At 50.0% G+C, this 26,879-nt stretch overlaps 1 protein-coding gene across 1 annotated transcript in view; it reads left to right on the top strand.

The window, feature by feature from the left end:
• Positions 1–26,879, top strand: part of SRRM4 (serine/arginine repetitive matrix 4) — a gene marked incomplete at both ends in the record, with an annotated part of 141,949 nt that overhangs the window by 96,396 nt on the left and 18,674 nt on the right. Inside the window, 7 exons of the mRNA XM_081288187.1 lie at positions 9,378–9,524; positions 14,971–15,057; positions 16,462–16,533; positions 19,020–19,046; positions 20,213–20,263; positions 22,686–22,784; positions 23,755–23,911. Coding sequence (XP_081144313.1) covers positions 9,378–9,524; positions 14,971–15,057; positions 16,462–16,533; positions 19,020–19,046; positions 20,213–20,263; positions 22,686–22,784; positions 23,755–23,911 — 640 coding nt within the window. The remainder of the gene's footprint in view (positions 1–9,377; positions 9,525–14,970; positions 15,058–16,461; positions 16,534–19,019; positions 19,047–20,212; positions 20,264–22,685; positions 22,785–23,754; positions 23,912–26,879) is intronic.

The raw sequence follows: 26,879 nt of genomic DNA, 5'->3' as shown, positions 1-26,879 counted from the left end.
TGCACACCGCACGTTCCATCCACGTGAAACTCCTCCATCCTCCCTCTCTCTATGTCCAGGGTCTGACGCTCCCTCCGCCACCTTCTTCCCTCCTGGGGGTTGTCACTGTCGTCCCCTCAGTGGCCTTCCTGCACCCATTACAGCTCCCTCGTTGTCTATATCCAGCAAACAGCCAAAGGATCCTTTAAAGCCCAGCCAGATCCTGTCTCCTGTGACTTCTCATTTCCCGGAGAGCAAAATCCAGGTCCTTGCAATAGCCCGCCAGACCCCACGTGAGCTCTCCCGTGTTGCCTCTCTGACGTCACCTCCTGCTCTTCTCTCCCTTACTTATCTGGCTTCGGCCACACTGAGATTCCTCCTCGGGACATAGAGTCTGTTCCGACTGCAGGGCCTTTGCACGGGCTGTGCCAGCTGCCTAGTATGCACTCCAAGGCTCCCTCTGCCCTTGCCTTTGATCCTTTTCTGTAATGTCACCTTCTCAGTGAGGTCTTCTCTAATCACCTCGTTTAAAATTGCAATCCTCTCCCAATAAGATTCCACATCCCTTACCCTGCTCTATTTCTTTTCTCTGTAACCGTCATCACCGGCTCAAGTCTCCCTATTTATCACTTATTTATGTTTACCTTCCACTCCCCTCCTCCCTCTGCCCATTGCAGTAGAATGCAAGCTCCGTAGGAAGGGATTTAACAAGGCTTGCACAAAGCAGGTGCGCAATAAATATGTACTGAATGAAGATTCGGGGCATGGACCTTGATCGCACCTTTCGGGACCAATTTTCACTCTTCCAGGTCTTGTGCTGACCTTCCCCCCGCCCGGAGCTGAGGGCTTCCTCTTAGGCTGAGATCCTCTTCCCTCTTCCCTGAAGTCTCACTTGCTTGGTCCCTCTGCCAGCAGCATCTGCTAGGATGCTCCAAAGGAACTCACCTCACAGGACCTGCCCCTCACTGTCCTCGGAGAGACCCAAGTGCTGTCTACAATTCCAGCTGATGCAATGCTCCTCGGGGGACCCTGGGCTGCAACGGGAGACGTTATTCTTGCCGAGGGTGACACAGGTTCATAGCAATCAGGGCCTGAGCCTAGCTCAGTAGGACTTGTGGATTCCTGTGCCTTCCCAGCATCCCTTGACTCTAGTTTGCAAGCTGTTTAAGTGGGAAGCCACGTCGTTCTGGAGTTCAGCTCATGCTCTACTTGGAGACGTCCTGTGCCTCAGGCAGTCCTCACAGTCAAATCCAATCCTCTTCTCAGCAGTTGGATCTCTTGTTGCAAATGGGCAATCGGCAGGCTGGACTGGGAGGAAAGCAATGGCTGGGGGCAGGGTTGGGGCTGAGCAAGGGCAGCAGATGGATGTGTTGTGTGGTGGGAGTTCAAGGCTCAGGCAGGTTGGGGCTGATCTGCTTGGCTGAGCTGAGTAAGAAATGCTGAGCCGATTTTTCTCCATATGATTTTTCTGGGTCCTCTGACCTGAACTTGAGAACTGGGCAATTATTGATATACAAGAGTGTTTCTCGTGCGCTCGTCCACGCCTGCGCATCCATACGCTCACGCGCTTGCTCTCAGCCCTGAGAACTAAGCGATCTATTCTCACCCGTTGCCTGAGCAGGGAGAGTGGTAGAGGGCTGTGCTGGACCGTGCAGGTCGATCCCAGGATCAAGTTCAAATCCTTGGCAGAATCTGCAGTCTGGATACTAGAGGTGTGGTCCGTGGAGATGCAGCATCCCCTAGAAGCTGGTAGAGATGCAGAAGCGCAGGCTCCCCTGCACCCCACTCCAGATCCACTGAGTCAGCAGCCACCTTCTAGCATGATCCCCACGGGACTTGGGTATACATTAGACTTCAAAAGCACTTGTCCCTGTGGCCCTGAAGGATCCAGCCCCAGCTTCCTCCCCAGTTCCTTTCAACCAGTTTCTCCACCCAACTGGCTCTTAATAACTTACTGCATCCTATACAGTCATAGGAGAGATTCACCGCTGTGTCTTGGAGCAGGGCCTTTGCACATGCTCTTTCTTTTTGCTCTGCTTCCCTGAGCAGCCTCCACCCATCCTTTAGGACCCGTATGGCCACCTGCCACGTTCCCTAAGCTGAGTCAAGTGCATTATCTATACCTCCATGTTCCTCTAAGCTCCTATCAGAGAACGTACCATTCTACCCTGTAACTCTCAGCTTAGGAATCTGTCTCTCCTTCCAGGGTGGACCTCCTTGAGGACAGAGACCTAAGTCACTTTTGCATCTTGAAACCTAACACCAAGGAGAAGTTCATCAGCAACTGTTGGATAATGAATGAAACAAAGAGGGAAATGCCAATCTCATTAAAAAGGTCTTGTTTTCGTTTCAGTTTCTGCTAAAATGAGCATGCCCGCCCCCGCACCCCAGTGACACCCCCTAGAGCAGCTGTCGAATCCTAGACTTCTCTCAAACTCGGATGCTTTTTCCAGCCAGTGTCATGTTCCTGCAGACTACCTCAAACCAGGCTCAATTAATGAGATGAACCTTGAAAAAGACTGGACATACCAAGTCTGTAGGCCGAGATATAAAGAGGCCAAGGCACAAATTAGCCAAATCCATCTTGCCCCTGGGCGATCTGCCCCATAGCGAACCTTGGGCTCTCTGGTGGGCTCGTGAGTGTGAATGAGGGTCTGGACTTACATTCCCTATGGGACCCAGCAGATTGAGGGTGTCTGGAAGTGGAGACCCAAGGGTGGCTCATTCACAGCTCTGGGTGCAAGCAAAGAGCAAGCAGGTGGGGCCGGCCAGGCGCAGTGGCCCACACCTGTGATCCCAGCGGCTCGGGAGGCTGAGGCAGGAGGATCATGAGTTCAAAGCCAGCCACAGCAATTTCGTGAGGCCCTAAGCAACTCAGTGAGACCCTGTCTCTAAAGAAAACATTAAAAAGGGCTGGGGATGGGGCTCGATGGTTAAGTGAGGGATGCAGGTTCACCACGCACCCTGCGATGCGTTGTTAGCATCAGATGAGGCAATAGCTCAGACATGCCCTGCACCCAGGAACAGCTAACAGAGGAGTGGAGGCCATCAGGATCAGGGATGTCCCAAATCTAACGGACCCGATGCCATTTCTCTTTGCAGGATGTAAGGTTGGGGTCAAACATGGAGGTGCAAGTCCTCTGCCAACACTCAGGGCAAGTTCATGTCTTGCAGGGCAATCATCAGGATTCACTTTGCACCCTGCTTATCATTTCCCGGTCGTTCCAAAACGTTTTCCAGAATTCTCTTCTTTTTGTCTGAATTGATCCTCACACACAGGCAGGGCTGCTGGTGTTCCGGCCACATCGTATCTCCCAGTCCATTCCTCTGCTCTCATGGTGGGAAGGACAGCACCTGCGCCTGGGCTGCTTTGGAAGTTTGCAATGAGCTGATGATGAAGAACTGCCAATCCCAGGGTCTGGCAAACAGTGGGTGCTTGATAAATGCTGGCTGACCTTAGGATCGAGCAACCCAGAAAGAGCACTGGACTAGGAATCCAAAGGCCGCCCGCCATTCCAGACACAGCTCTGATGTGGATTTGGATGCGCCCCCTTGCCTCCGCTCAGAGATGGGCTGATCTGGGGCTCTTCCTGCTCCAACATCACTGGTCTCCGATTCCCAAAATGATGTTAACCTGGGCCAAATGAGCACTTTGTTCGGAGCGGCTGGCTGTTCTGCCCCATGAGCGGTGGCTTTGATGGGGGGGCGGGAGCAGGCATGTGGCTGGGGATCCAGGCATCTTACAGAGTTTTGCGGAAAGTTCAGCCCTGACTCTTATCAGAGTCTGGGAATCTTCCGGTTGCCATGACAACGGACAGCAGCCTGTCAGCTCCAGGTTGCTGATTAGCAGGAAAGCAGGGGGAGGGGGCAGTCCTTGAGGAACTCAGCACCGGTGGCTGCCCCTCCCCCTGGGAAGTGGACTGTGCCAGCCCTTGACTCCACTGTTTCAGCTGTACCCCCCCCCCCCGAAGATCTCGCCTTCCTTTTAAGTTTTTTTTTTTTTTTAATTTAATGCAACATGGACAAGGAGGCAGCTGCCATCACTCTTCAGCAAAATGGATCCTGGGATTTTTCTTGAGGCCCTGCAAAGGGTGCAGAGCTACAGACAGGTTGATGGAGGTGGGGGCCGGGCTGATTCCACGGAAGTGCTGTGCGTCTCCAGACCGCACTTCTTCCCAGGACCCCCACTTCGTTGTTTGTAAGAAGAGGTCAAATCTGATGGATGGTTCCCACAAAGGAGCAGTGGTCAGAATTCACTAATTCATCTATCCATCCATCCATCCATCCATCCATCCATCCATCCATCTGTCCATCCATCCATTGAGTCATTCAACAAACATTCTCTGAGCAGAAAGATACACTGCATCAGACACTATATCTCTGGGGGTTCAGTGACCAGTTCCCCTTCCCATGAAGCTTGTGTTCTAGTCCAGAAGAGAACTGGTTAGCCAACAACGTAGAAAATGATTGTTTCAAATGATAATAAATGCTATAAAGAAATAACGCAGCGGGCACCAGGGGTTTCTATGGTGGGTGAAGAGGAGAAGTGATGCTTCAATGAGGAGGAGGAGCTACATATGCAAACAGCTGGAGGAAATGCATGCCAGGTGGGAGGCAGCAGGAGCAAAGGCCCTGGGGCAGTTACCACTTGACCTATTTGAGAAAGCAAGGACCTATTTGGCTAGAACAGTGAAAGGGACAGAGAGGGGCACAGGAGATGGCGTTGAAAGCAGGGCTGAGGCAGATCATGCAGGGCCTTTGGACTTTATTCTTGACCCCATAGGAAGCTGAATTACCCGGGTTGTTTCTTTAACATGCAGATTCCTAGGTTCACCCCTTTAAGACTCCTTTATTATGACTGGGATGGGACCTAGGAATCTGCATTTTTAAAAACTCCTGGGGAGCCTCGGCTACTGCATCAAATTTGGGAAACTCGAACTTCTGCCTTCTGAGTTTCTTTCAGTTTTCAGAAAGCTGAGACACAAAGCATTGGAACATTTTGAAAAAAGATTTCAAATGTTATATTATGGAAGGTTCCCTTCTCCCCACACCCCTCAGTGCTGCCTGTGTGTCTGGTAGAATTAATTATATGGCTGTCCCTTTTATTGCACAATCCCAGGCCTGGCACCCAAGCCCAGGTGAGGCAGAGCCAGCACTGTTGGAAAAAGGAAAATAAAACACCATCCACCATGTCAAAGAGCGTGAATCCCCTCCCGCCCCATTCCCTCCCTCCTCACCACACCACAGCCAGGTTTTCCCATCTCTGAATCCGAACCCTCCCGTTGGCCCAGGAAATCCCACCCCCAGCTGCCCCTAACCTCCAGATGACTCAGTTTTTGTCTACTATAGGATTGTTTCTGGTATATATTTGTCGCTTGGTCCCCTACAATGCTCCAAGAAGCCAAAATTCCAATCTTATGTGTCTCCAACTCAAGACTCTGCTAGGAAACAGGTATAAATCCATGAACTTTTGGATCACTCTTCTTTTAAAAAAAAAAAAAAAAAAAAACTGCTGTAGAGACAGTGCGGTGGCGCACACTTGTCATCCCAGAGGCTCGGGAGGCTGAGGCAAGAGGATCGTGAGTTCAAAGCCAGCCTCCGCAAAAACAAGGCTCAGTGAGACTCTAGTCTCTAAATCAAATACAAAATAGGGCTGGGGATGGGGCTCAGTGGTCAAGTGTCCCTGAGTTCAATCCCTGGTACCAAAAAATCCTGTCAATTTGAGAAGACGTGGGGCAATCTGAGTAGACGGAGGCGCTAGTTGGGTTATTGGCTGTCTCTGGGTGTCCATTCCCATCAACTCTAAGGTGAAAGCACTAGTCCAGAGCCTTTTCTAACTTTTTGAAGGGAGCCTTCTCCCTAAGATCTGAGGCAGGAAGAACAGTCCTGTTCTCAGGGAGCTCAGCTTGCAGTGTGAGCGAACACAATTAAATGACAGCTCATTATTAGGGGCTGCCGTCGGCATAGCAAAGGGACTGTCATATCCTAGAAAAGGAGCAGATTTCCCCGGAGTCTTGCTCCCTACACCCGCGCACCTTCTCCATCTCACCAGGGGCTCCCTCTTGGCAGCCGCCGGAGCTCAAATCCTTGGAGTCATCCTTGACTCTTGCCCTTCTCCTACTCTCCTGCTCCTACTTGTAACCAGCAGTAGACGATGTTTGCCCTGCTTTCAAAATGTGTTGGAGCCTGACCGTGCATGGCCTTCATCCCTGCTACCCTGATCTGAGTCTGAACCATGGCAAAGGGCTCCCCAGATCTTCTCTTTCTTCCCCTCATTCCAGTGCCCCTCAATTCTAGAACAGTCCTTCCAAAAGGTAAGACAAACTCCGTAAGTCTGTTTCAAAGATTCCACATGTCAGCTCAGAAAACCCAAAGGCCGTGGACCCGAAAGACATGATCTCTGATCTCACCTCTTGCCACTCTGGTCTTTGTTTTCTGTTCCTTGTAGATCCTAAGGGTCTTTAAACCTCCCTTTCTGCAGATACTTGGGTAGAAATTAGATATTACTATGCAATAAATGGCTCCAAAGCTTGGTGGCAGAAAACAGCAATCAACTATGGAACTTCATAGTTTCTGTGAGAAGGGAGTTTGGCCCGGTGGTTCTGGTTCACCATGAGGTTGTGGCCACATGTCTTCGGGGGGGGGGGGGGGGGGGGGGGCTGCAGTCACATCTGAAGGCTTGACTGGAGTGGGAAGATCCACTTCAAGGTGACATGTTGGTGCTGGCTGTTGGCAGGGGGCCTCACTTCCTCACATGAGTCCCTCTGTGGGGCCATTTGGGTGTCCTTGCCAAGTGGCAGCTGTTTTTTTTTTCCCCAGAATGATCAAGAGAGCAAGGCAGAGGGTGCTTTCAGTGACCTAGTTTGAAAGTCACACATTATCACTTCTACCACATTCTGTGCACTTAAAGGAAGTTAATAAGCCCATTCCAACTTCTTAGGGAAAGAAATTCGTTCCTTTTTTTTTTTTTTTTTTTTGGGGGGGGGGGATGGCATGAACGTCAGAGAATCTGTGAACACATTTTTAACCACCCAAGCTTCAAGGTTGGCCTCTATTTTTTTCAAGTCTGTGCTCCGTCGTTACTCCCTTCAAAGGTCTTCTCTGATTCCTTTCTGCAAGATAGCAGCCACCCCTCCATCCCTACTCCTGCATTCTGCTTTATTCTCACCATAATCGATCACCATTAAATAAGCCACAGGTTTACCTCTGTGTTGATTATCTACTCCTCCATCCAGGATGTAAATTCTAGAACTGCTGTGCCCACGTCAGAAGCACTCAGGAAACTGGAGTTAATGCACTCAGGTGAACCTAAGCAGGACAAGAGCAGGTCAAGGCCCGTCTTGCTGGGAGCCAGGCAGAAACTGCAAGCTTTGAGTTGTTAAGAGATGACAATTTCTAGACTTTTTTTGTTTGCATGAATCATCTCATTTAGTCTGCACAACTATGTAACAATTCCTAGCTCCAATTCCACAGAGACCCATGGACAGGGGGGAAGGCACAGAAATGGAGCTCTCATAGTAGGAGACTGGGGCAGGGAGGTCTAGGGAGAACCGAGGCTGGGTAAGGTGGGAGTTCTAGAAGCCAGGAGCCATCAGGGAGGAGGGCAGCCCTTATTAGAACCTCCGTCCCTCCTGGCTCTGCTTCTAAAGATTCACTGATATGCAGCTGACAGAGATGGATGTGTTTTTCTGCCCTTCCTTCAATATTGACTGGGCTTGGCTGGCTCCCCTGGAAGCCCCAAGGAGCCAGGGGCTTATCAGATGCGTTCATCCTGAGTCCTGAAACCAGTCCTGATGCACTGGCTGCAGCAGCCTGGTGCATGAAAAATGCTTTTGATCGATGTCTGACCTGGGGGGGTCTGAAGACAGGGTGAGCAGGGAGGAGAGCTTTCTGGAAGGTGCCAAATACATCTGTGACCCCCGAACTCCCGACTCCTCCTGGTTGGGAACTAGGAATTGGAGCGACAGTTTCTTCCAAAGCTGAGGAACTAGGCAACTTCTTGTCACTCTCTGGGACTTCAAATAAGAGGTGAGACTCCTTGGCTGCTCCCCAGTATTATTTGGAGCCTACATCTGTAGCAAAGGAGGGAGCTTCTGATCTCTGAGATCCCAGGTGATCTCATACCTGTCAGGGACAATCGGTTTGCAAGGAAGTAAAAAAAAAAAGACAATTTCTAGACTTTTTTGTCTGCATGAATAATCTCATTTTGTCTGCACAACAATGTAACAATACACTGGCTAATATTATTCCCTTTTTTACAATTGAGGGAACTCAGACATGTTAAGTAATCAGACTTAAGTGATCTCTTACGTGATCAATCATCCCCTCCATACCCACAGCAGAAGTGTTTCAAGATCCCCAATGGACGCCTAAAACCAAGGATAGTACTGAAGCCTCTGTTTTCTCCTATACATGCACAACCATGATAAAGTTTAATTTATACATCAGGCACAGTGAGAGACTAACAATAACTGATAATAAAATTTAATAATCATGTTGTAATAAAAGTTACATAAGTGCATCTCACTAAAAACAAAAATATTCATTGTTCTTTCGGCTTTTTTACTCCAATGAAGCACTTAGCAAATCTCTTCAGCTTCCAAGTGGATAACATCATTGTCTTGGACTTTGGGGTCATCGTTAAGTTAAATAAAGGTGACTTGAACAGGACCGTGGTACAGTCACAGTCGATCTGATAACCAAAATGGCTGCTAAGTGATTCACAAGTAAGGGAGATGATTCACTTCTGGGCAGGACAGAGTGGGATGATGCAAGATATCATTACACTACTCAGAATAGTGCACGTTTGGAACTTAAAATTTGTTTGTTTCTAGAATTTTCCATTTAATGTTTTTGGGCCATGGTAGCCACAGGTAAATGATGTCAAGAGAAACTGTGCATAAGAGTGTACAGATGAGGTGAAGAAATCAAATAGAACTGTCAAAGTAGAGTTTCAGCTAATCATATCATGCTTTGTCCTCTAATTGTGTTTTAAGACAAGAAAGTAGAATGCTGGTTTCCTGCACCTCCCCTTGGTTTAGTCAGGATAGGCTAAGGTACGCTGTAGTAACAAGCTCCAAAATCTGAGTGTCTTAATCTTAGTAAGGTGTACTTCTCTCTTGAAAATCTGATGTGATTCAGTTGTTTCTCCTCCATTGAGGAGCTTCATCCTGCAGAATATGCAGCACCCAAAGTCACTAGAACAGAGGAAGAGAGAACAGGAGAAGTCATGTGGGTCATGATGGGCTTAAAGTGGAAACGACTACTCAAAGACAATTGTCCAAAGATAATCTAACAGTTTCAACCTAACTACAAAGGAAGCTGAAAATGAAAATCTGAATTTAGTGACCGGTCCCCTGCATCGCCTAACCCATGCCTTTTCATTTCTTCCCCCACAGGACAGAGCCCCAGAGCAGCCCCATAGGTCCAGCCCAGGATGGACCTTCAGAAAAACTGAGTCAGCGTCTGGCCACTGAGGCCTTGGGCACCAACAGCTGGGAGAGAGACAAGGCCTGCCGGGAGCTGGGTCCTGCCAGAGCTCGAAGGTGAGATGCCCTCCTCTTTCCTCTCTTGGTCTCTGGGGAAGTTCAAACTGGAGATTCAGAAATGAAGTTGGCCTCTCTGGCCATTCCTCCCTTTCTTCTGCAAGTTCCCCTTTCAGACCCTTAAAAAAGAGGTCAGTCTATTTTTTTTTTATTTCCTGTAGAAAAACAGACAGTAATTGCTTTAGATCTGTGGACATGGTAGTTTCTGCCCTAGGTACTTGACTCTGCCATGGTCCCACAAACCCAACCATAGACATTATGCAAATAAATAGGCAAACCTGAGTTCCAATAAAACTTTATTTATAAAAACAGGAAGTGGGGTAGGTTTGACCTTCTGGTTATAGTTTGTTGACTCCTAACCATAAATGATAGTTTCTTTCCATTTTAATGATCGAAGGCGCCTTTGATTCCCAAATCATGATTTCAGCCCAGATCTGAGTTCCAGATTTCTGTATTCATTCCTGAGTTCAATTATTCAAAGCACCTTTTAAGCACCTGCTGTATAATAAGTATTTTATTGAACATCAGAGAGAAGTAACTTGCCCAAAATATGGCGGCCAGAGTGTGGCCAAGTGAAGTGTTGAACTCCCGTCTCTTTGATCTTAAGTCCTAGACTAACATCTAACACATTACTCTACAGATGCTAATGAAAAGGTTAACTATCCTGTGATTCTTCCCCTCCCCCCAATATTAGAGACCATCCTATCTTTGGCCTCTGGAGATTCTAAATCCATATACAGCACTCTGTAATCCAGCCTCACCAGCAGGAGCCAATCCTGTCTTGTTATCCTGCCACAGTCCTGGGCCAATGAATCTGGTTTCCCCACCAATAAATCTCCTCCAGATTCCTGATGTTGAATCAGAGGTCAACGCCATTTTGTAGGTGGGGAAACTGAGGCCAGTTTGTGGGAGGACCGAGATTAGCCCGAGGACCTCTGCCCCTGGTTCAAATTCTCTTCTTACATCCTGCAGTTCTTGGTTGCCTAAGGCAGAAGTTCTAAGCTGTATTGAGAATTAGATAAAACTAGATAAAAGCTGAGGGCCGACTGCTGTGTTCAGAAAAAAAAAAATGTGTCACTCAAAGAACACTCTGAAAAACTGGGCACCTTTTCAGAAGGTTTATTGGCCTCTGAGGCTGATGCACAGGGATCTCTAGTTAAAGACCCTGATTCTAGGAGACAAGGTTATGGCATTTTGAAGAAGTGGCTTAGGAAGCCAGAGATTTTTGCCCACGGAGTCTCAGCGATGGGACTGATGTTTGCACAGTGACAAAGGTGAGGCTGTGAATTCAACCGGAGAGAAACACAGTGACGTCCAATCCGCTCTTCAGAAGTGAAGCTCAACATCAGATCTGGAGAGTACTGTCTAGGAAACAGGGAGGGAAGTTATTGTGACAGCTGAGGGCCGGGGGGAGAGAACAGGGAAGAGGGGAAACTCTGTCCTTTCAAAACAGCATCTTCCCAAGGGTGGAAGGGGAGGCCGTGAGACCTAGAGCCCTGGGCTCTCTCTGGGATGCTGCCCCTGACAAACTGAGTGACCATGTTCCTCTTCCCCCTGGGGCCTCAGTTTTCACTACTGTAAAATGGGAATATGAAAACCCCATTCTCAAGGTCGCAGTGAGGAATCAACTAGATGGGACACCAACGGGTCCCAGCCGTGGGTCCAGGGCACAGGAAGTCTTGAAACATGTTGAGTGAGTCTCATGGGGCCGGGAGAGAAGGTTCTGGACATGAAACCTGAACAGCGAGGCCACATTGCCAATGTACAGCATCTGGGTCTCTCGAACCCTTCTCTCTGGGACGGACTCTCTGACATGTTAAAAAGCACAGCGATGATAACCACGATGGTGATAATAAAAGTCATAATGATTCCACGACGGTCATGCATCATTTAACAACGGGGGTGTATTTTGAGAGATCCATCCTTAGGAGACGTTGTCACTGTGCAAACATCAGCGTGTGCTCACGCGAACCCAGATGGGACAGCCCGGCGCACACGGAGGATGTGTGCTCTATACATGTCCCATAGATGCACAAAGTAGCACGAGACTCAATCAAGGACAAGAGAACATGGTGCCATCAAGATCTGAGGTCAAGCACCATCTGTGGGTGGCAGCAGAGCGGGCTCTTTTGCAATAAACGCTTTCTTTTCATAAATAGGCGTTGGCTCTAACAATCAAAGTACAATGAGTACATCAGCTGGAAACTGTAATGTGTTATTGTCCCCGAGTATTATGTACCCTACATAATGCAGAGTGCGCTACACTCTTTGATGACTGGCAGCACCGAGGGTTTGTCCACACCAGTGTCATGGGGTGATGCGCTGGGCGGCAATCCACAGGAGTTTTTCAGCTCTGTTCTCATCTGATGGGACCACGGTCTGTCATTGAAACACCAGCATGTGGTGCGTGACCGTCACAGAAGCCCCTTTACTGTAAACTGACTCCGTGCCCCAGCAGGGCGTGTGACACAAGCCAGCTCCTCTGCTCCCAGCAATGACTTATGACACGGGGCCGCCCTTGATTCCCTTCCTCTAGGTGATGACAATGAGACCCAGAGCCAGGAAGAGACTGGGCTTCAATCCACCTTAGTCAGGATCTGGGGCCAGGATTCCTCACGGCTGCGTTCTCAGCCACACAGATTTGACCTCAGCAAACTCAGCCACTGTGTGTTAAGCCCCTGCATACGTGACCGTCACTCCTGGCCCTGCGTGTTGAACTACTGCGCACAAAACCACTAGGCACTTCTGCACACTTACCCACTGCCTGCCTCAACAGAGTGTGTTAACCACTGCATACTAACCCTCTGCCTGTGTGTACTTAAACCACTGCATACTAACCCTCTGCCTGTGTGTACTTAAACCACTGCATACTTACCCTCTGCCTGTGTGTACTTAACCACTTCCTACTTACCTTCTACCCATGTGTACTTAACCACTACATACTTATCCTTTGCTTCTGTGTACTTAACCACTGCATACTAACCCTCTGCCTTTGTGTACTTAACCACTGCATACTTACCCTCTGCCTGTGTGTACTTACCCACTGCACACTTACCTCTGCCTGTGTGTACTTAACCACTGAATACTAATCTTCTGCTGTGTGTACTTAACACTGCATACTTACCCTCTGCCTGTGTGCACTTAAACCATTTCGTATTTACCCTCTGCCTGTGTGTGTACTTAACCACTTCCTACTTATCTTCTGCCTGCGTGTACTTACCCACTGCATATTTACCCTCTGCCTGTGTGTACTTACCCACTGCATATTTACCCTCTGCCTGTGTGTACTTAACCACTGCATACTTACTTCTGCCTGTGTGTACTTAACCACTGAATACTAATCTTCTGCTGTGTGTACTTAACCACTGCATACTAACCCTATGCCTGTGTGTACTTAACCACTGCATACTTACCTCTGCCTGTGTGTACTTAACCACTGCATACTTCACCACTACCCACTTGGCTGCTCCACTTGTGACCACTGCATATTTAGCCACAGCATGCTGTCACTGTGCGTAACCTCGTGTCTGTAACAGCATAAGCACTGCATCCTCAGCCCCTGCACATGTAACACCAGAGTGCTTCATGCCTTTCTACTCCTTCAGCCCCTCGGTGACGGCACACCTGGCAGGTGCTGGGCGGGCCGCTGCAGGGTGAAGAGGTTGAGGGAGAGCAGACTCCCCTGGGCTAAGGCACTGGGGAATTATAAGGGGCTGGATCCGTGAAAGCCATCTCACAGACTTCAAATCTATCCCAATTTAAATATTTTCTCAGTTTTGTCCTATGACTTAAATTCAAGTCCAAGACCGTGGTTCTCAAACTGGGCTCCCTTGGCACCCTGGGGTTCTAGGAGTTTGAATATTTGTCTGAAACAGAGACCTTTTCCTCATTTTAAAAGACATACAATTAAAAGGTTTTGTTTTGTTTTGTTCCTTGAGTATTTGTCCCTTATTTATTTATTTATTTCTCCTCTCAAATCCCTGGCAGCTGTTCCCCAGCCAGGCTGTGTTTATAGGAAACCTGATGATTTGACACGTAGCTGGATTAGTTCATCCACTCACCCCTCATTTGGTCACTGGACAAATATTTATTAGGCTCGTCCTCTGTGTCAAACACTTTTTGGACACAATATTTGGAAAGGGCCACTGCATCCACCCAAGCAGCCTGTTCGCTTCCGAGTATGTGTGTTGTTTGTGCTTCATGACACGTGAGCCTGATTAAGCAGCATGTCCTCGATTCCTGTGACATTTATTTCTAACCTGCTCAAAGCGACTCTCTTGGAAACGCTATCTCTAGGGCCGTGGGATCTTCATTTATTGGAGATGCAGAGAACTTAATGTATATTCTGATCATTTTATCACTCCTCTATTAATCTCAATGATCCAGATTCTTAGAGTGGAATTAAACACGGCAGCATTTGACAATGTTCTCTAGGGAGCTGGGCAACTTCCAGACGACTGGGCCCCACAATCACCTTTGAGAAGGCAGCTAGGGGGAGGGGGAGGGGCCAGGAATCACCCAGGTGCAAATCCCAGCTTGGGTAATTCTGGATGGTGTAGCCGTCAGCAAATCCATTCAACTCTCTGAAACTCGGTTTCCCCACCTGTAAAACGAGAGGGTTAAAAATCACACCACCCTCAAACTATTTTCGTGGAGTACCAAATACTTAACAACTCCTGGCACAGGATAAATGCATCCATGCTGGTGGTATTGCTACTAAAATAATGATGATAATATTACATTTTCCAGTAAAGTACAATTGGGTTTCGTGTTTCAATTCCCGACAGTTCTCCACCCCCCCAAACCCCCTCTCTTTGCTATGGGGATAGCATTTAAAAAAATATATCCCTGGAGCCTGCCCCAATTATAAAAGGAGATAACTTGACATCATTTAACTGCAGCCTGAGCATTTGAATTTAATTGCACGGGAAATAATTATTCCTGAAGAGCGAGGTTTTTGAGGTTCCATGAGGCGGTATAAGATATGGATCTCGTTACATTAGACCTCGGCAAATAAACTTTTAATAATCAGCTGCTACTTAACATACCTTCCACCTCCCATTGAATTTCCAGCAGGCACTAAGGGACAGGATGGATTGGTGAAGGAGGGGGCCAAACTGCTGATTAATTATTTAAAAAGTGATTTATTTACCAAGGTGAGCCATTTGCAAATTCAATAATAAATCTATTAAGGAGTAGTTAACCTCTATAACTCTGTTTTAAATAATCAATTGGTGTTTGGGTAGCGTTCAGCGTCTGTCTCATTAAGTCCTTATTTGAAGCACTTAATCTGAGGTGTGACCGAATCAGCCCTGAGGTGGTAATTAGGTGTTTGCTCTGGGTCCTTGGTCTTGCAGAGATCTGGGTCCTTCCCCTTCCCAGGCTGCCAGGGCCCCGGCTGGGGGATGGGGGAGCCCTGGGTCCTCTGACTCCTTGTTCTCCACAGTGCGTCCCTCGACAGAGACTTCACGCCACCACCCTCCTCCAGGGGGAAGAAGAAGAAGAAGAAATCTGCCCGGAAGAAGAGAAGGAGGTGAGACCACCCACCGAGGGGAGACAAAACCTTCAAGATGAGGAAAGGAACAGAACAGGGTGACAGGGGCTTTGGAGTCCGTAGGGGACTCTCCTTAGAGTGCAGATCTCTTCTCTGCTGTGTGACCTTGAACTTCACCTCTAAGCTTTTCCAAATCTGAAAATAAATGGCAATGATGCCCCTCTCTTGGGATTTGGTGTCTGGCATGTAGTAAGTGACCAATTAAATAGGAGCACAGTCACTATCATGAGCACTGAGTTCCTCTGAGAGTTGATAATACTATCCTGATTTCCCGACCTCCCAACCTCCATCCACCCCAGCAAGCATTAATATTCCCATTTTAGGGATGAAGGAAAAAAAGGCTCAGCGAGGGAGTGAAAGAATCTGCAGGGTCTTGATTGCCAGTAGGTGTCCACCCCACTGTGCATCAAGCCAAATGCCCAGCATAATGAATGGACTTGACAATATTTGCCAAGTCAATGGCTCTTTTGCATTTATTGCCTTTTTCTTTTCTATACACCATTCTTTAAATTTTTTTTTGTTTGTTTTGCATTGAAAAATATTTCCAGGTTTGCCTGTAGACAGTACGCTCACTAGCCTGAACGCTTGCTTACCTGGTGTCCCAGCCCCAGGGAACCAGGCCTGAAAATTCTTAGTGGAGAATCACACCGAACGGCCAAGGCAATACTCATAGACGCCTGCAGGGGGCAGCAGAGAGCAGTGTCTGGACCACTTGAGCCTGAACTTTTCTGGACCTTGTTCTAGGACACCCTTTAGCCTAGTCCTAAAAGGGTCAGGCCCAAGGAAAACCCCATAGGGAATGTGGGTGAAGAAGCTGAGATGTAGCCATTGTAAGGCAAGGAGTGGCATTGGACAAGTGGAGTTTCCTGATTTTAGGGGTAGGTTGAAGAACTTTTCAAAAAGCAGATAGCAGGCATCCATCCCTGGATAAAGGGAAACGTCCAGTTTATATTTTATGTATTTCATTTGTGTTTTATTACTGCGTCTTCCAATGCAGCATGTGTTTGGGGACAGACGTGATTACTTAAAGGTCGAGTGGGTCCTCAGTCATTTCCCTCCTGGGATGGAAAGATCTCCAATTTTTTTAGCTGTGTGTCTCTGGGCAGATTCCTTCACCTCTCAGAACCTCTGTTTCTTCATCAGAAAAGTTCTGGTAGCAACTGTGCCTAAGAAGCATGTGGAAGGGGTTAAATGAGATAATACTTAAAAAGTACAAGGTCATGTTTAAAATAAATGCAAAAAAAGCTACTGTTGGTGTTAAGAGAACCCTTGATGAGCAGTTCTAAAAGACCTGAGACCCTACAGAGGGGCTGGGGAAGGGGCCCTTAGAAACCAACTCTGGCCTTTACCAGCCTCCCTCTGAAGTGCCCCCCCTCCCCACAGGTCCCCGTCCTATAGCCCATCGCCTGTGAAGAAAAAGAAGAAGAAAAGTTCCAAGAAACACAAGCGACGAAGGTATTGTCCTTCTTCCTTTATAAACAGGGGCCTCCCAGGTGGCATAGGGAAGGGAGACTCAAAATGTCGTTTGGAACCATCTCATGTCATTTGTGCAGCAAATTTATTTTATATACATATACAATTATTTATTAATATCATGTACAAGTTGGGACTCCAGTTGTGGGGACCAGGAGTCCACCATCCCAACTGAGGCCAGGAAAGGCCTGATTAGAAGAAAGCAGGAGGGTCTCAGTGGCCCCCTAGGTGTGGGCAAGGGGCAAGGAGAGGGAATAGAGGGCTCATGGGGCCAGGCAGAAGCCGCGGCTCCCTCTGCTTCCTGGTCTATGTAAGGGGACAAGGCTGCACCCTGCCCCGTGTCTCCACATGGCAACCTAAGCCACAGGAGACTCTGAACTGTCCAAATTCCCTGTTCCAAATTCCCAAGAGAAGGCTTCACATGTGGGTCCCCCTGTGTCCTAGAGGGTGGGATCTGGTTGGAGAACGTGGCCACCAGGATGGCCCACCCTTGTGGGAGGGGAGCGGGGGCAGAAGTGAAAGGACATGGTAAGCAGAACACACCTTCTAGAACTTTCCCACCGTGCACACACATGCATGCACACACCGATCCACGGTCCCACACACACGCATGTTTACAGGGGGAAAAGACCAGAGGGATATAAACCAGAGGGCTCCGTCCGAGCCAACATGTGTAATCGGAAGATTTTACAAAACAGAATCTCAGTGTTGCATTTCCTCCATAAAAGAAAGGTCCGTATCTTCCTTCGGCCAGTTTCCCACGGGCAGCCCTCAGCTGGTCTGGGGAGCGGCGTGGGCTTAGAGAGAGCTGGGCCCCAGCCTCCTCCTGCCACTGACACACATTTCCCAGACCCTGTGGTTGGCCCTGGATAATGGGAAACGTCCAGTTTATATTTTATGTATTTCATTTGTGTTTTATTACTGCGTCTTCCAATGCAGCAACCAATTTGGATTATTAACAGAATAAAAGCGGGAGGTCATCTGGGTTTGCCCTGTGCATCTGAAAGCCCGATTCAAAGTGGCTTCAATATGGCTTTTACTTATTCAGGGTTTTGGCCACATCTCAGCCCGTGTTGCTAGAATTGTCCCAAACCCAGTTTGAGCTCCCTGGTTATGTCTACCGCCTGCCTAGATGTTCAGTTGAGGCTGAGTTTGTGCTTATTATAAAGATGTGGGCAAATCAGTGCGTGGATATGAGACGTGGGCAGTTAGCAAAATGGCAATTTGGTGTCAGACATCTTTCGCACCATGGAGCCCCATTGTAGAGGCAGTGTCCTTTGTGGGGGAGGGGAATCATGGAGGGAGATGAGGAGGGGGAAATACTCTTGCTGGCCCCTCCAGAGCCCTCCCTGGCTGAGCATTGCCCTGCTCCTGAGCCAGCTTCCCCAAGTTTGTGAAATGTCTGGTGGCTGAAGCATTACAGCTGGCAATCTTGCTGGGCACACCTGTAATCCCAGTGGCTTGGGAGGCTGAGGCAGGAGGATCCCAAATTGAAGGCCAGCCTCAATCACTTAGCACGGTCCCAAGCTCAAAATTAAAAAAAGAAAAGATTTTCAACTTTAATGAGATTTGTCCTTATCTCTTAATTAACAAAGCTTCAGAGTTTTAAATAGTTCTCTCCTCTTTGCAGCTCTATTAAACCCCTTATATGAAACATAAATGATGTTTCCAAGCTCCCAAAACAGGACGGTGACCCAAATCCAGGCCCTGCCCTCAGGTGGCTCCCATGCTGCTGAGGAAAATGGGTGGCAATCACATGGAGAGGTCTGGACCCTCATATCCCCCAGTGAGACGCTCAGCAGGGCTTGGAGAAGCACAGAGGAAGACTCTGAGGAGCTTGAGGGGCTCATAGAACACTACAAAATACCACAGCGAGAAGAGAATGAGTAGAAGCCACATAGGTGAAGCTGTGTGACCCTGGGCAACTTAACTAACTTCTCTGAGCTTCAGCGTCTTTGTCTGGAAGATGGCTGCAAATCATCCTCCACAGGGTTTGGGGGAACGTCGAATGAGGCTGGGAGTGATAGGTGCTTAGCCCAGAACCCGGCACACAGGAAGAGTCCTCCATGTGGCAGCCAGAGACCTTGTGACAGTGTCAGCTGGGAGGAGGAAGAATCTCCAACTAGGGAGAGAGACGGTTAAAGGGAGGGGAGGAGACAGAGGACTCTTTCACGTGCCCCCCTCAACAGCCTCACCTGGGACAGGCTTGCTGGCAATTTGGGGTGAACTTTGGAGCATGGGTAGGCTTTGGCCTGGAAATCTGGGGTGCAAACCAAGGTTGCCCTGTGAGCATCACATTCTTTGGAACCTGAGAGAGTGGGGGGAATGGCCAGGGGTCCCGACTCCCCAGCAGCATGATCACAAGCCCAGGGTGCCTTGGTCCCGGGAGCAGAGGCCCAAACTCACCGAGATTTCTTCTCTCCCCTCCCCTCTTTCTTCCCTCCCCCTCCCTCCTCCCTCTGAACCAGGTCCTTCTCCAAGAAGAGAAGACACAGGTAAGACCCACGGCCTCCGGCTGCTCATTCTGCTTCCCGCTTCCCTGAACCAGGCTCTGGGCCACTTCCTGGCTGGGCTGCCACCTCCACCTCTGTTCCTGGGCCAGCCCCGGGTGGCACCCTAGTTCTGCTTGAGTCTGTTTAAGATGCCACCATTGAACTCCAAGAATAGGGGCACGTATAGAAAGACCTGCCCATCATCCACCCGGACAGTCCCAGGCCCGGCCACACCCCAGAGGTCAGGACTGCAGGACTCACTCTGCGTGGGGTCCTGCACCGGCCGCTGCCACGAGTGGACGCATTCAACCCCCACCCCCACCCCCCCCCCCCGTTCACCCCTGTCACATCTGGGTGGTGGATATGTCTCCTCTCCATTTTACAGATAGAGAAACTGAGGCTCAGGGGCTGTGACAGGAAGGTCCACAGAGCCAAGTTCAATCAGAGCCAGTATTCAAACTCAAATTGTTCCGACAGAGGATCAGGTCAGGGGACAGTGGCTTCTTAAGTGACAGCAGCCCTATCTAGAGCTGTTGAAAGAAGGCCAAGTCCTGCCCTTGACTCATGGGCACATTCAGAATCAGCCAAGCTCTGGGGGCCTCAGATGCCTTCCCTGGGGCTATGGCCACTTGTCCATGGATTTAACAGAAAGCGTGAACTGTGGGGACACGGGCTCTGGGGCCACTTCCCAGTCACCTCGGGGATCCTGGGCAAGTTTCTTGGCCCATCCAAGGTTGGGTTCCCACATCTGTAAAATGTGCCTTGATTAGATTGTCCCTCCACCCATGGGTCTCAGGGACGATACAGGGATGGTTGACAGGAGGTACCCAGCAGGACACCTAACCCTAGCCAAGCTCCGACGTGGCAAATATTGTCACTACCACCCCCTACCACTCGTGGGCCACTACTGACCTACCAAAGCCGGGCTCCGAATCCCCTGCACCCTGCTCTCAATGGAGGTGCATGAGCTGGTGTCCCCTGGAACTGGCTGGGTGGACAAGTGGACACCAACTTCTCCTGCCCTCAGGCCTTGATCCCTGTCCACCCCCAGACTGCCTGGGTTGAGGGACCCACGGAATGTTCCATGTTTGAACCACCTGTTCGTTTTTATCTTGATCTGCATTTTTTTTTTTTTGCATCTTTCAATTAATTGGCCCTTTCTTATTTAGCTCCTCTAGCCCAAAAACCAAAAGAAGGGAAGAGAAGAGGCATAAAAAGCAGTAAGTAGACGCCACCTGCAACATGCTCTCCAGTTGGGGGAATTGAAGACCTGGATTGAGCAGCCAGAGGGTGGTTGGCAAATAGCCGGGAAAGGGAGGGGAGGGTGGGTGACTGAGGAGGAGGAGGGAGGGAGGGAAGGAGGGAGGGAGGGGAAGAGAAGGGAGGGGAGGGGGAGGGGGGAGGAGAGGGGGAGGGGGAGGAGAGGGAGGAGGAGAAAGCACTGTCCATGACCTTGGAGCTGTAGGCTTAGCATGCATGAGCACCAGGTTGAGTATGCCACCTGGTAGGGGTGTGGACATGTGTGTGTTTACATGTGCATGCAGTTGTGCAGTGCACATGCATGCCCCTGGCGTGCCCCTGACATGGGTTGTAGGGCATCTATGTGAAACGGGCACCTTGTCACCGTTTCTCCGTACATTTTTTCATCATGCAAACATTTGTGGACGCTGCAAATTCATACACCACGTGGGCACCTGGTGTGCACCTGTGGCTTCTGTGTGCATTCACACCTATGCACTTTTGTGTCCATGCTCGTGTGAGCACCGACGTACCTAATATGAATATAGGCTGCTCCGAGGGCCGAGGTGTACCGATCCCTGGCACTCGGTGTGTGCACTGTGTGTGCGCCGTGGGTATGCAGGCATGTGTGGTGGTTTTCACCTGAGCACGTGCGGGCTGTGTGTGCATGGTTATGGGGTGTGAGCCACGTGAGAGCCTGTGCCCTGGCTCCTGGGTGTACAGTGTGGAGCAACGGGTGACGCTCCTTGCCTCGGCCCCAGCTGTGCACAGTTTCTAGCTGGTAGTAGAAATTCAAATCAGCCAGCACCGCCTGCAGAGCTCAGTTCCCAACCAAATTAAAAGTAAATTTGGTTACAGCCCACCTACTTTATGCCCTGCAAATTTTAATGCGTGTGTTTTCCAATCAACTAATATTTTATCTCCCACCAAGAAGCTTCTAGAAAGAGGATCAAAGATAATGGGTAGTCAGCCGCTGGGAAGGAGAAGAGGAGCAGGGGCAAGGAGGGTGGGCACCCAGCTTTGCCGCCCTATAGGGTCTCTTGGCTCAGGGTCAGTGGGAGGGAAGGCATTTCAGCCACTACCACAAAGACCTGGGGATGTTCCAGAAGGAAGAAGCGGAGCCTCCAGCTAGCTCAGGGAGGAACTTCCCATCTTCAGGCTTGGTTACAAGTCACTCATCTTGAGTGTGTCTTCATGCCGAGCACAGAGAGCACGTGTTCCCCAAAGTCTCCACGTCACTTGTCCCGGTGGGGGGGGGGGGCAGCACAGGACGAACCGCTGCCGTCGCAGTCAGACCTCAAGCTCACTGGGAGGGACGATGGTGGCGTCAAGTTGCCCACCCTTCCCAGTGCCATCCCAGAAGTTACCAGCAGAGCATCGGGAGGCTTGTGCCAGCCACAGAAGGCAAGAGGAAGGAGAGCAAGGAGCCCAGGGCTCGCCCCCAAGGCTCATTCTGGGCCTCCCTGTTGGCATAGGTAGAACGAGACCAACACCAGAACCGGCTTTATAAACGCTAGAACTCGTGCCTGGAGCCGAGGGTGGGTTAGGTATGAAAAGGCGATTGCATGAGAAGAATCTCTGAGTCCTTTCTTGAGATAACCAGATGGGCTCCTGGCCTCCTGATAGAACCATCTCTAACTCCCACCAACCCCTGGCCGGGCCCAGATCACTGACATTCCCTGTATGGCCTTCGTCACCCTGGTCATTGCTCCTCCCACTCCTGGCTGGTTAGGATTCCTCCGGAAGAACTGAAGTAACCTGTAGCAAGGCCACGATCAGTGTCGGCAGAGACCCTTGTTCAGCGGGAGCGTACCGCACTTTCTGAACGGCTTTGGACTCCATGCTAAGAATCTGGATTTAATTTTCCAGGTCTGAGGTGACAAATTGGCAGCCCAAAGGCCTAATTTACTCTGCAAATGGGTTTTGTTTGCACCAAGAGGTGTCTTTCTTTCTTTCTTTCTTTAATGAGCTTTCATTTAAAATAGGAATGAATACATTAAAAAAAAAAAACAACAACTGTATTTCCCCATCCACTTGAAAAATCGGCCAGTCCAGCCAGTGGGCAGCCTGTGGGCAGAGCCCAGGGCCACCCTGGTGTCATTTCAGTGCCAGGATGATGGCTCCCACCTAGGGCACCTCTCTGGTTCTGAGGCCAGGTGACGTGGTGACTCCTGCCTTGGGTAAGGGACAGGTGACATGCGGGGTGTGGCAAGCCCTGAGTCATCCATGCTCCAGCCCGAAGACCCCTTTCTGCTCACCCATGCTCAGAAGAGCTGCGTAGAGGCCCCAGCACCCAGGCGGACAAAAGGGATGTGAGTGTCACAGGATCGAAATCAACCTCTCTCTCTCTCTCTCTCTCTCTCTCTCTCTCTCTCTCTCTCTCTCTCTCTCCCCCCCCCCAAGATCTCGAAGCCGGCCCCGAAAATCTCACCGTCACCGCCACCACCACTGGCCCTCGCGGTCCCAGAGCTCGGAGTCTCGCTCCTCCAGCTGTGAGAGCAGGTAGCCCCTCGCCCCGGGGGGCCCCTTCACCCCACAGAGCCCAGGGCCCCTGCAGCACCCAGCTGTTCCCTCCAGGGGTGCACTTCCTGCTCAGCCTGGCCCCTGCCATGCTCCTAGGTGGGTTCATTCTTGCCTAAAGAGAAAGGCTATGGCAGAGGTGCCCTTAGAAAAATGATCTGGAAGTCCCAAAGTAGAAAGGGACAGTCCAGAGCAGGAACCAGTCCCTACAGGTGCAGAAAACTGCCTTGACCCTGTCACTTGAAGCTGTGTGACCTCAGGCAGGATGCTAACCATCTCTGAGCCTCAGCTCCGTCATCTATAAAAGGGGGAAGTCACACCTGTCCTGTCTAGTCTTGGAGTTGAAAGCACCTGTGGAGGAGTCCCTGGGTGTCGTCCAAATCTTTACAGTGCTATTGCTGTTTACTACTGTGTCTCGGGGAGCTCAGGGGAGGGCGAGTCTGAATGCGCCTTGGGTTTCCATTGTCGAAGCAGACGCCGTGGTGGCCACTTCCATCAGCCATTTCTTTCTGAAATGTTGGGGTGCCGCTCAGTAGGACAGCTCCATTTCACAGATTAGCAAAGTGACCCGCAAAGACACAGTTACATCCAAACACACAGAAGCAGATGGATGCGTCCAGTTGCTCAGGTGGACGGCCGGTCACAGGAGCGGAGGATATTCAGCTGAACCGGGGAAGGGGCCGTCCCGTCATCCCACAAGCATCTGTTAAATGAATGAATGAAGGGATGGGGCTGGGGCGGGGGAGTGGGTGGTTCCGGGCGTGGGAAGATGGATGGATGGGCACAGAGTCCAGCTCAGACATAGGCACCAGCAGACACCCCCAAGGTTAAAGTCACATACAGGCACAAGCACACTCTGTCATCCTCAGTCGATCCGTGGGTCCTTTGATGGTCTCTCTGCCATGCGCACCTTCAGAATGTTCTCGCTCAGGTCCCTGTCCCCTGTCCCCAGGCACCGAGGCCGGTCCCCCGAGGAAGGGCGGAAGTCCCGCCGCAGGCACTCTCGCCGCTGCTCCAAGACCCTGTGCAAGGCCAGCCCCGAGGCCCGGTCCAGCCCCCCGCCCAGCCAGCCCCTGCAGATGCTCAGCCTCCTGTCGGCCAGGGGTGTAGTAAGTATTGCACACGCCTCCTCCTGCAGCCTGGCGGTGACACCGGGGACAGGGGTGGAGGCCCAGGTTCAGGGCAACACATGACATGCTTTAATTCAGTCCCCGGCAAAATACCCCCCGCTGGCTCCAGACCTCATTATTAATGAACCAAATGGTCACTCAGCAGCCTGTGGCAGCACTGGGCTTGGGGACTTGGAGGAGGGTGGATGGCAGAGGAAGAAAAACCAAAATACCTAGGCTCTGTTATCAGGGGACCATTGATGAGTGATGCTGGTCTCTAGCGTGGCATTCGCAGGAACGCATGCGTGAAAGATCCCAGGAAGTCGGTTTGTTTCATTTTTAATTTGTTTGTTTGGTTATTGTTTTTTTGGTTTTTGTTTTTTTGGGGTTTTTTTTTTTTTTTTGGTGAGTGAGGAAGAAGGGGCGATGGACGTGACCGAGGCACTCTAGATTTTACGTGAACACTGCATCTTTGTGCCAGTTGGCTGGCAGCCTTGGCTGGCATCTGGAATTTGATTCCACCTATAAATGTGACCTTGAATTTCTATGAGAATTTTCCTCCGAGGAGCTCCTGGCCCTTGACCTGTGTCTTCTCTTGTATCCACACAAGGTCTCAGGGAATGGAGGGCACAAGCTGCTGTCACTCCTCCCTTCCACCGATGGGACAGAAATAACCAAAGCTCAGAGAGGTTAAGGTCTGGGGTGAAGACACAGAGCAGGGCCAGAAGGAATCCAGTTTAGCAACCTGGGGCTGGAGGGAATCATGCAGTACTTCCCTGGGTCAACAAGGAGAGGCCGAAATGTGACGTCAGACAATTGGACACCTTCAGCCAGCAAAGTAGAGGCGGGTCTGAATCTAAGTCCTAGCTTTGTCCCTTCCTAGCTGTGGGGCTCTGGGCAAGGTACCTGACCAAGGTTTTCTTGCTGGTAACCCTGAAGGAATGCCTCTTCTATAAGGGATTGTTGGAGAAATCCTATAAGATAAAGCAGACTCCAAAGGGGCAGACAGACAGAGAGACAAGAGGAAGAAGGTCAATATCAACATAGCTAATATGTGGGGCCTCTTGACACAGCAGTGCATTCTGGGAAACTCTTCTCCATCCACGAGGGCACCCGGTAGGAAGGTCTAATTTTGCCCAAATCTTCTGCCTATCTGGAACCATCCGCAACTGTCCCCAGGTCCCTGCATTGTAAAGATGCCCATGGTTACTGAGCACTTGCAGGGGGCAAATGCCACCCACTTTGTCTCCTCCCCAAATGTCCTAAGAAGAGGAGTGCTGGTAGGGCAGGGAGCCAGAGACCTGGGTGCAAGTCTTGACTGGACTAATCATTTTATCCCTCCCAGCCTCGGTTTCCTCAACGGGAAAATAGGTATGGTAGACCCACTGATCTCCCAGGGTGGGTTGTGGCAAAGGTAAAGGTGAATTTGAAATCTGAGCAATGACAGGTAGGAGTGTGTTGGAGTCAGCCAGGGCTTCCCAGTCTCCCCAGTCATGCAATTTGTGGCAGCCCATTCAAGTCCCCAATGACCCCTGCTTAAGGTGCCCTTGAGAATGACTAACTTATATGGCTTTACCTGTTTGAGCCGGCTTCCAAACAAGGTCATGGCCATCAGAATGTAGCTGAAAGCCAGGTCTGTCCTCCCACACCCATGGGTGATGATACAGATTGGCTCTTGGCAGTCTGCTTTCTTGAAACACACAGGTTCCTGACAGATTCGGAGTTAGACACTTTGATGTCCAATAGGAGCTCAGCCCCTATCAGAAAAGCTTAAAGCCCAGCCTCATTGGTACCCACAAGGAAGAGGCTTTAAGAGCTCACCAGGCCTGCTACCCTGATTCCTACCTCAGCAGGAAACTGAGACTCACAGAAGAAAAAGGTCTCACATTGGCCATGACCAGGTGGAGCTTTAAACCTGGGATCATGATGATGTGGTCTAATTCTGGCTCCCAGCTAGGGACAGTTACCTAAACCTCTCCAAACTGCAGTTTCTTTGTCTGTAAAGAAATAATAATAATAGATAACAACATTCTCTTCTTTGAACAACATTCATTGAGCCCAGTTCTTGCCCCAGGGGCAAAACTCAGTGCATATTAATGGTGTCCTGAGAACATTCTGGCTCCCAAATTGTACTTAACCAGCCACAGAACCGTGAGCAACTTCTGTAATCCCTTTTATATCTCAGTTTTCTCAAAATCTGAAAATCGAGCATAATAATGAGACCTATCTCATGAGATGGTATGTCTAGATGTAAGCAGAAGTCATGGGATGGGGCAGGCAAGTGGCACACGCAGTGTGATGTTGGCCGTGAGCCGGCAGCCACGTAGCAATGCAAAGAGCGGTGGTGACGTGTCAGGTGGAGGTGACATGTAGCGTGGTTCCACGCCCAGGCTAATAATGGCAAAGCTGGGACTCAGTCAGGGCCCTGCTTCCAGGACCAGTTCTTTCCATCCTACACAGAGGCCTCGGCCCACATGGCTCTGCCCCCTCACTCAAGTTTGCCCAGCTCCTGGGGCATCTGAGGCTCCCAAATCTAGTCCTCCGAGTGCCCTTCATGCCTGGCTCTTTCCCAGATTCTCTCTTACAAAGGCAGAGACGGAAGAAGGTTCCAGGTTGGACCAGAGATTTTTCCAAGAGTCCTGGCCCCAAGATTTGTCTCCCTTATTAAAGGTGACAGCAGAGTGCCTTTCACTGAATCAGTCATTTATTTGAGTCTGTCCACATCTACTGAGCATCTGTGCAGGGTCAGGCGCTGGCTTGGCTCTGGGGATTCGATGAATAAGAAAGGAATAGTCTTTGCCTTCAGTTGAGGGGATGAGGTATAAATGGGGTAAGTTTGCAAATCACAAAGCAGGCATGGGGATGCTTAGGTGGGCAGGGCAGGGTGGGGAGAGAAGGGAACAGTCACTCAAACAACCAAGGGCAGGCAGGATTGAGCCAAGGAAGTGGAAGAACGAAGATGGGATTT

This window comes from Spermophilus citellus (genome assembly GCF_964194105.1).
Source record: "Spermophilus citellus genome assembly, chromosome: 3".
In the NCBI taxonomy this organism is placed as follows: domain Eukaryota; kingdom Metazoa; phylum Chordata; class Mammalia; order Rodentia; family Sciuridae; genus Spermophilus; species Spermophilus citellus.
Note: the sequence above shows the minus strand (reverse complement) of the source record. Positions and strands in the feature narration are given on the sequence as shown.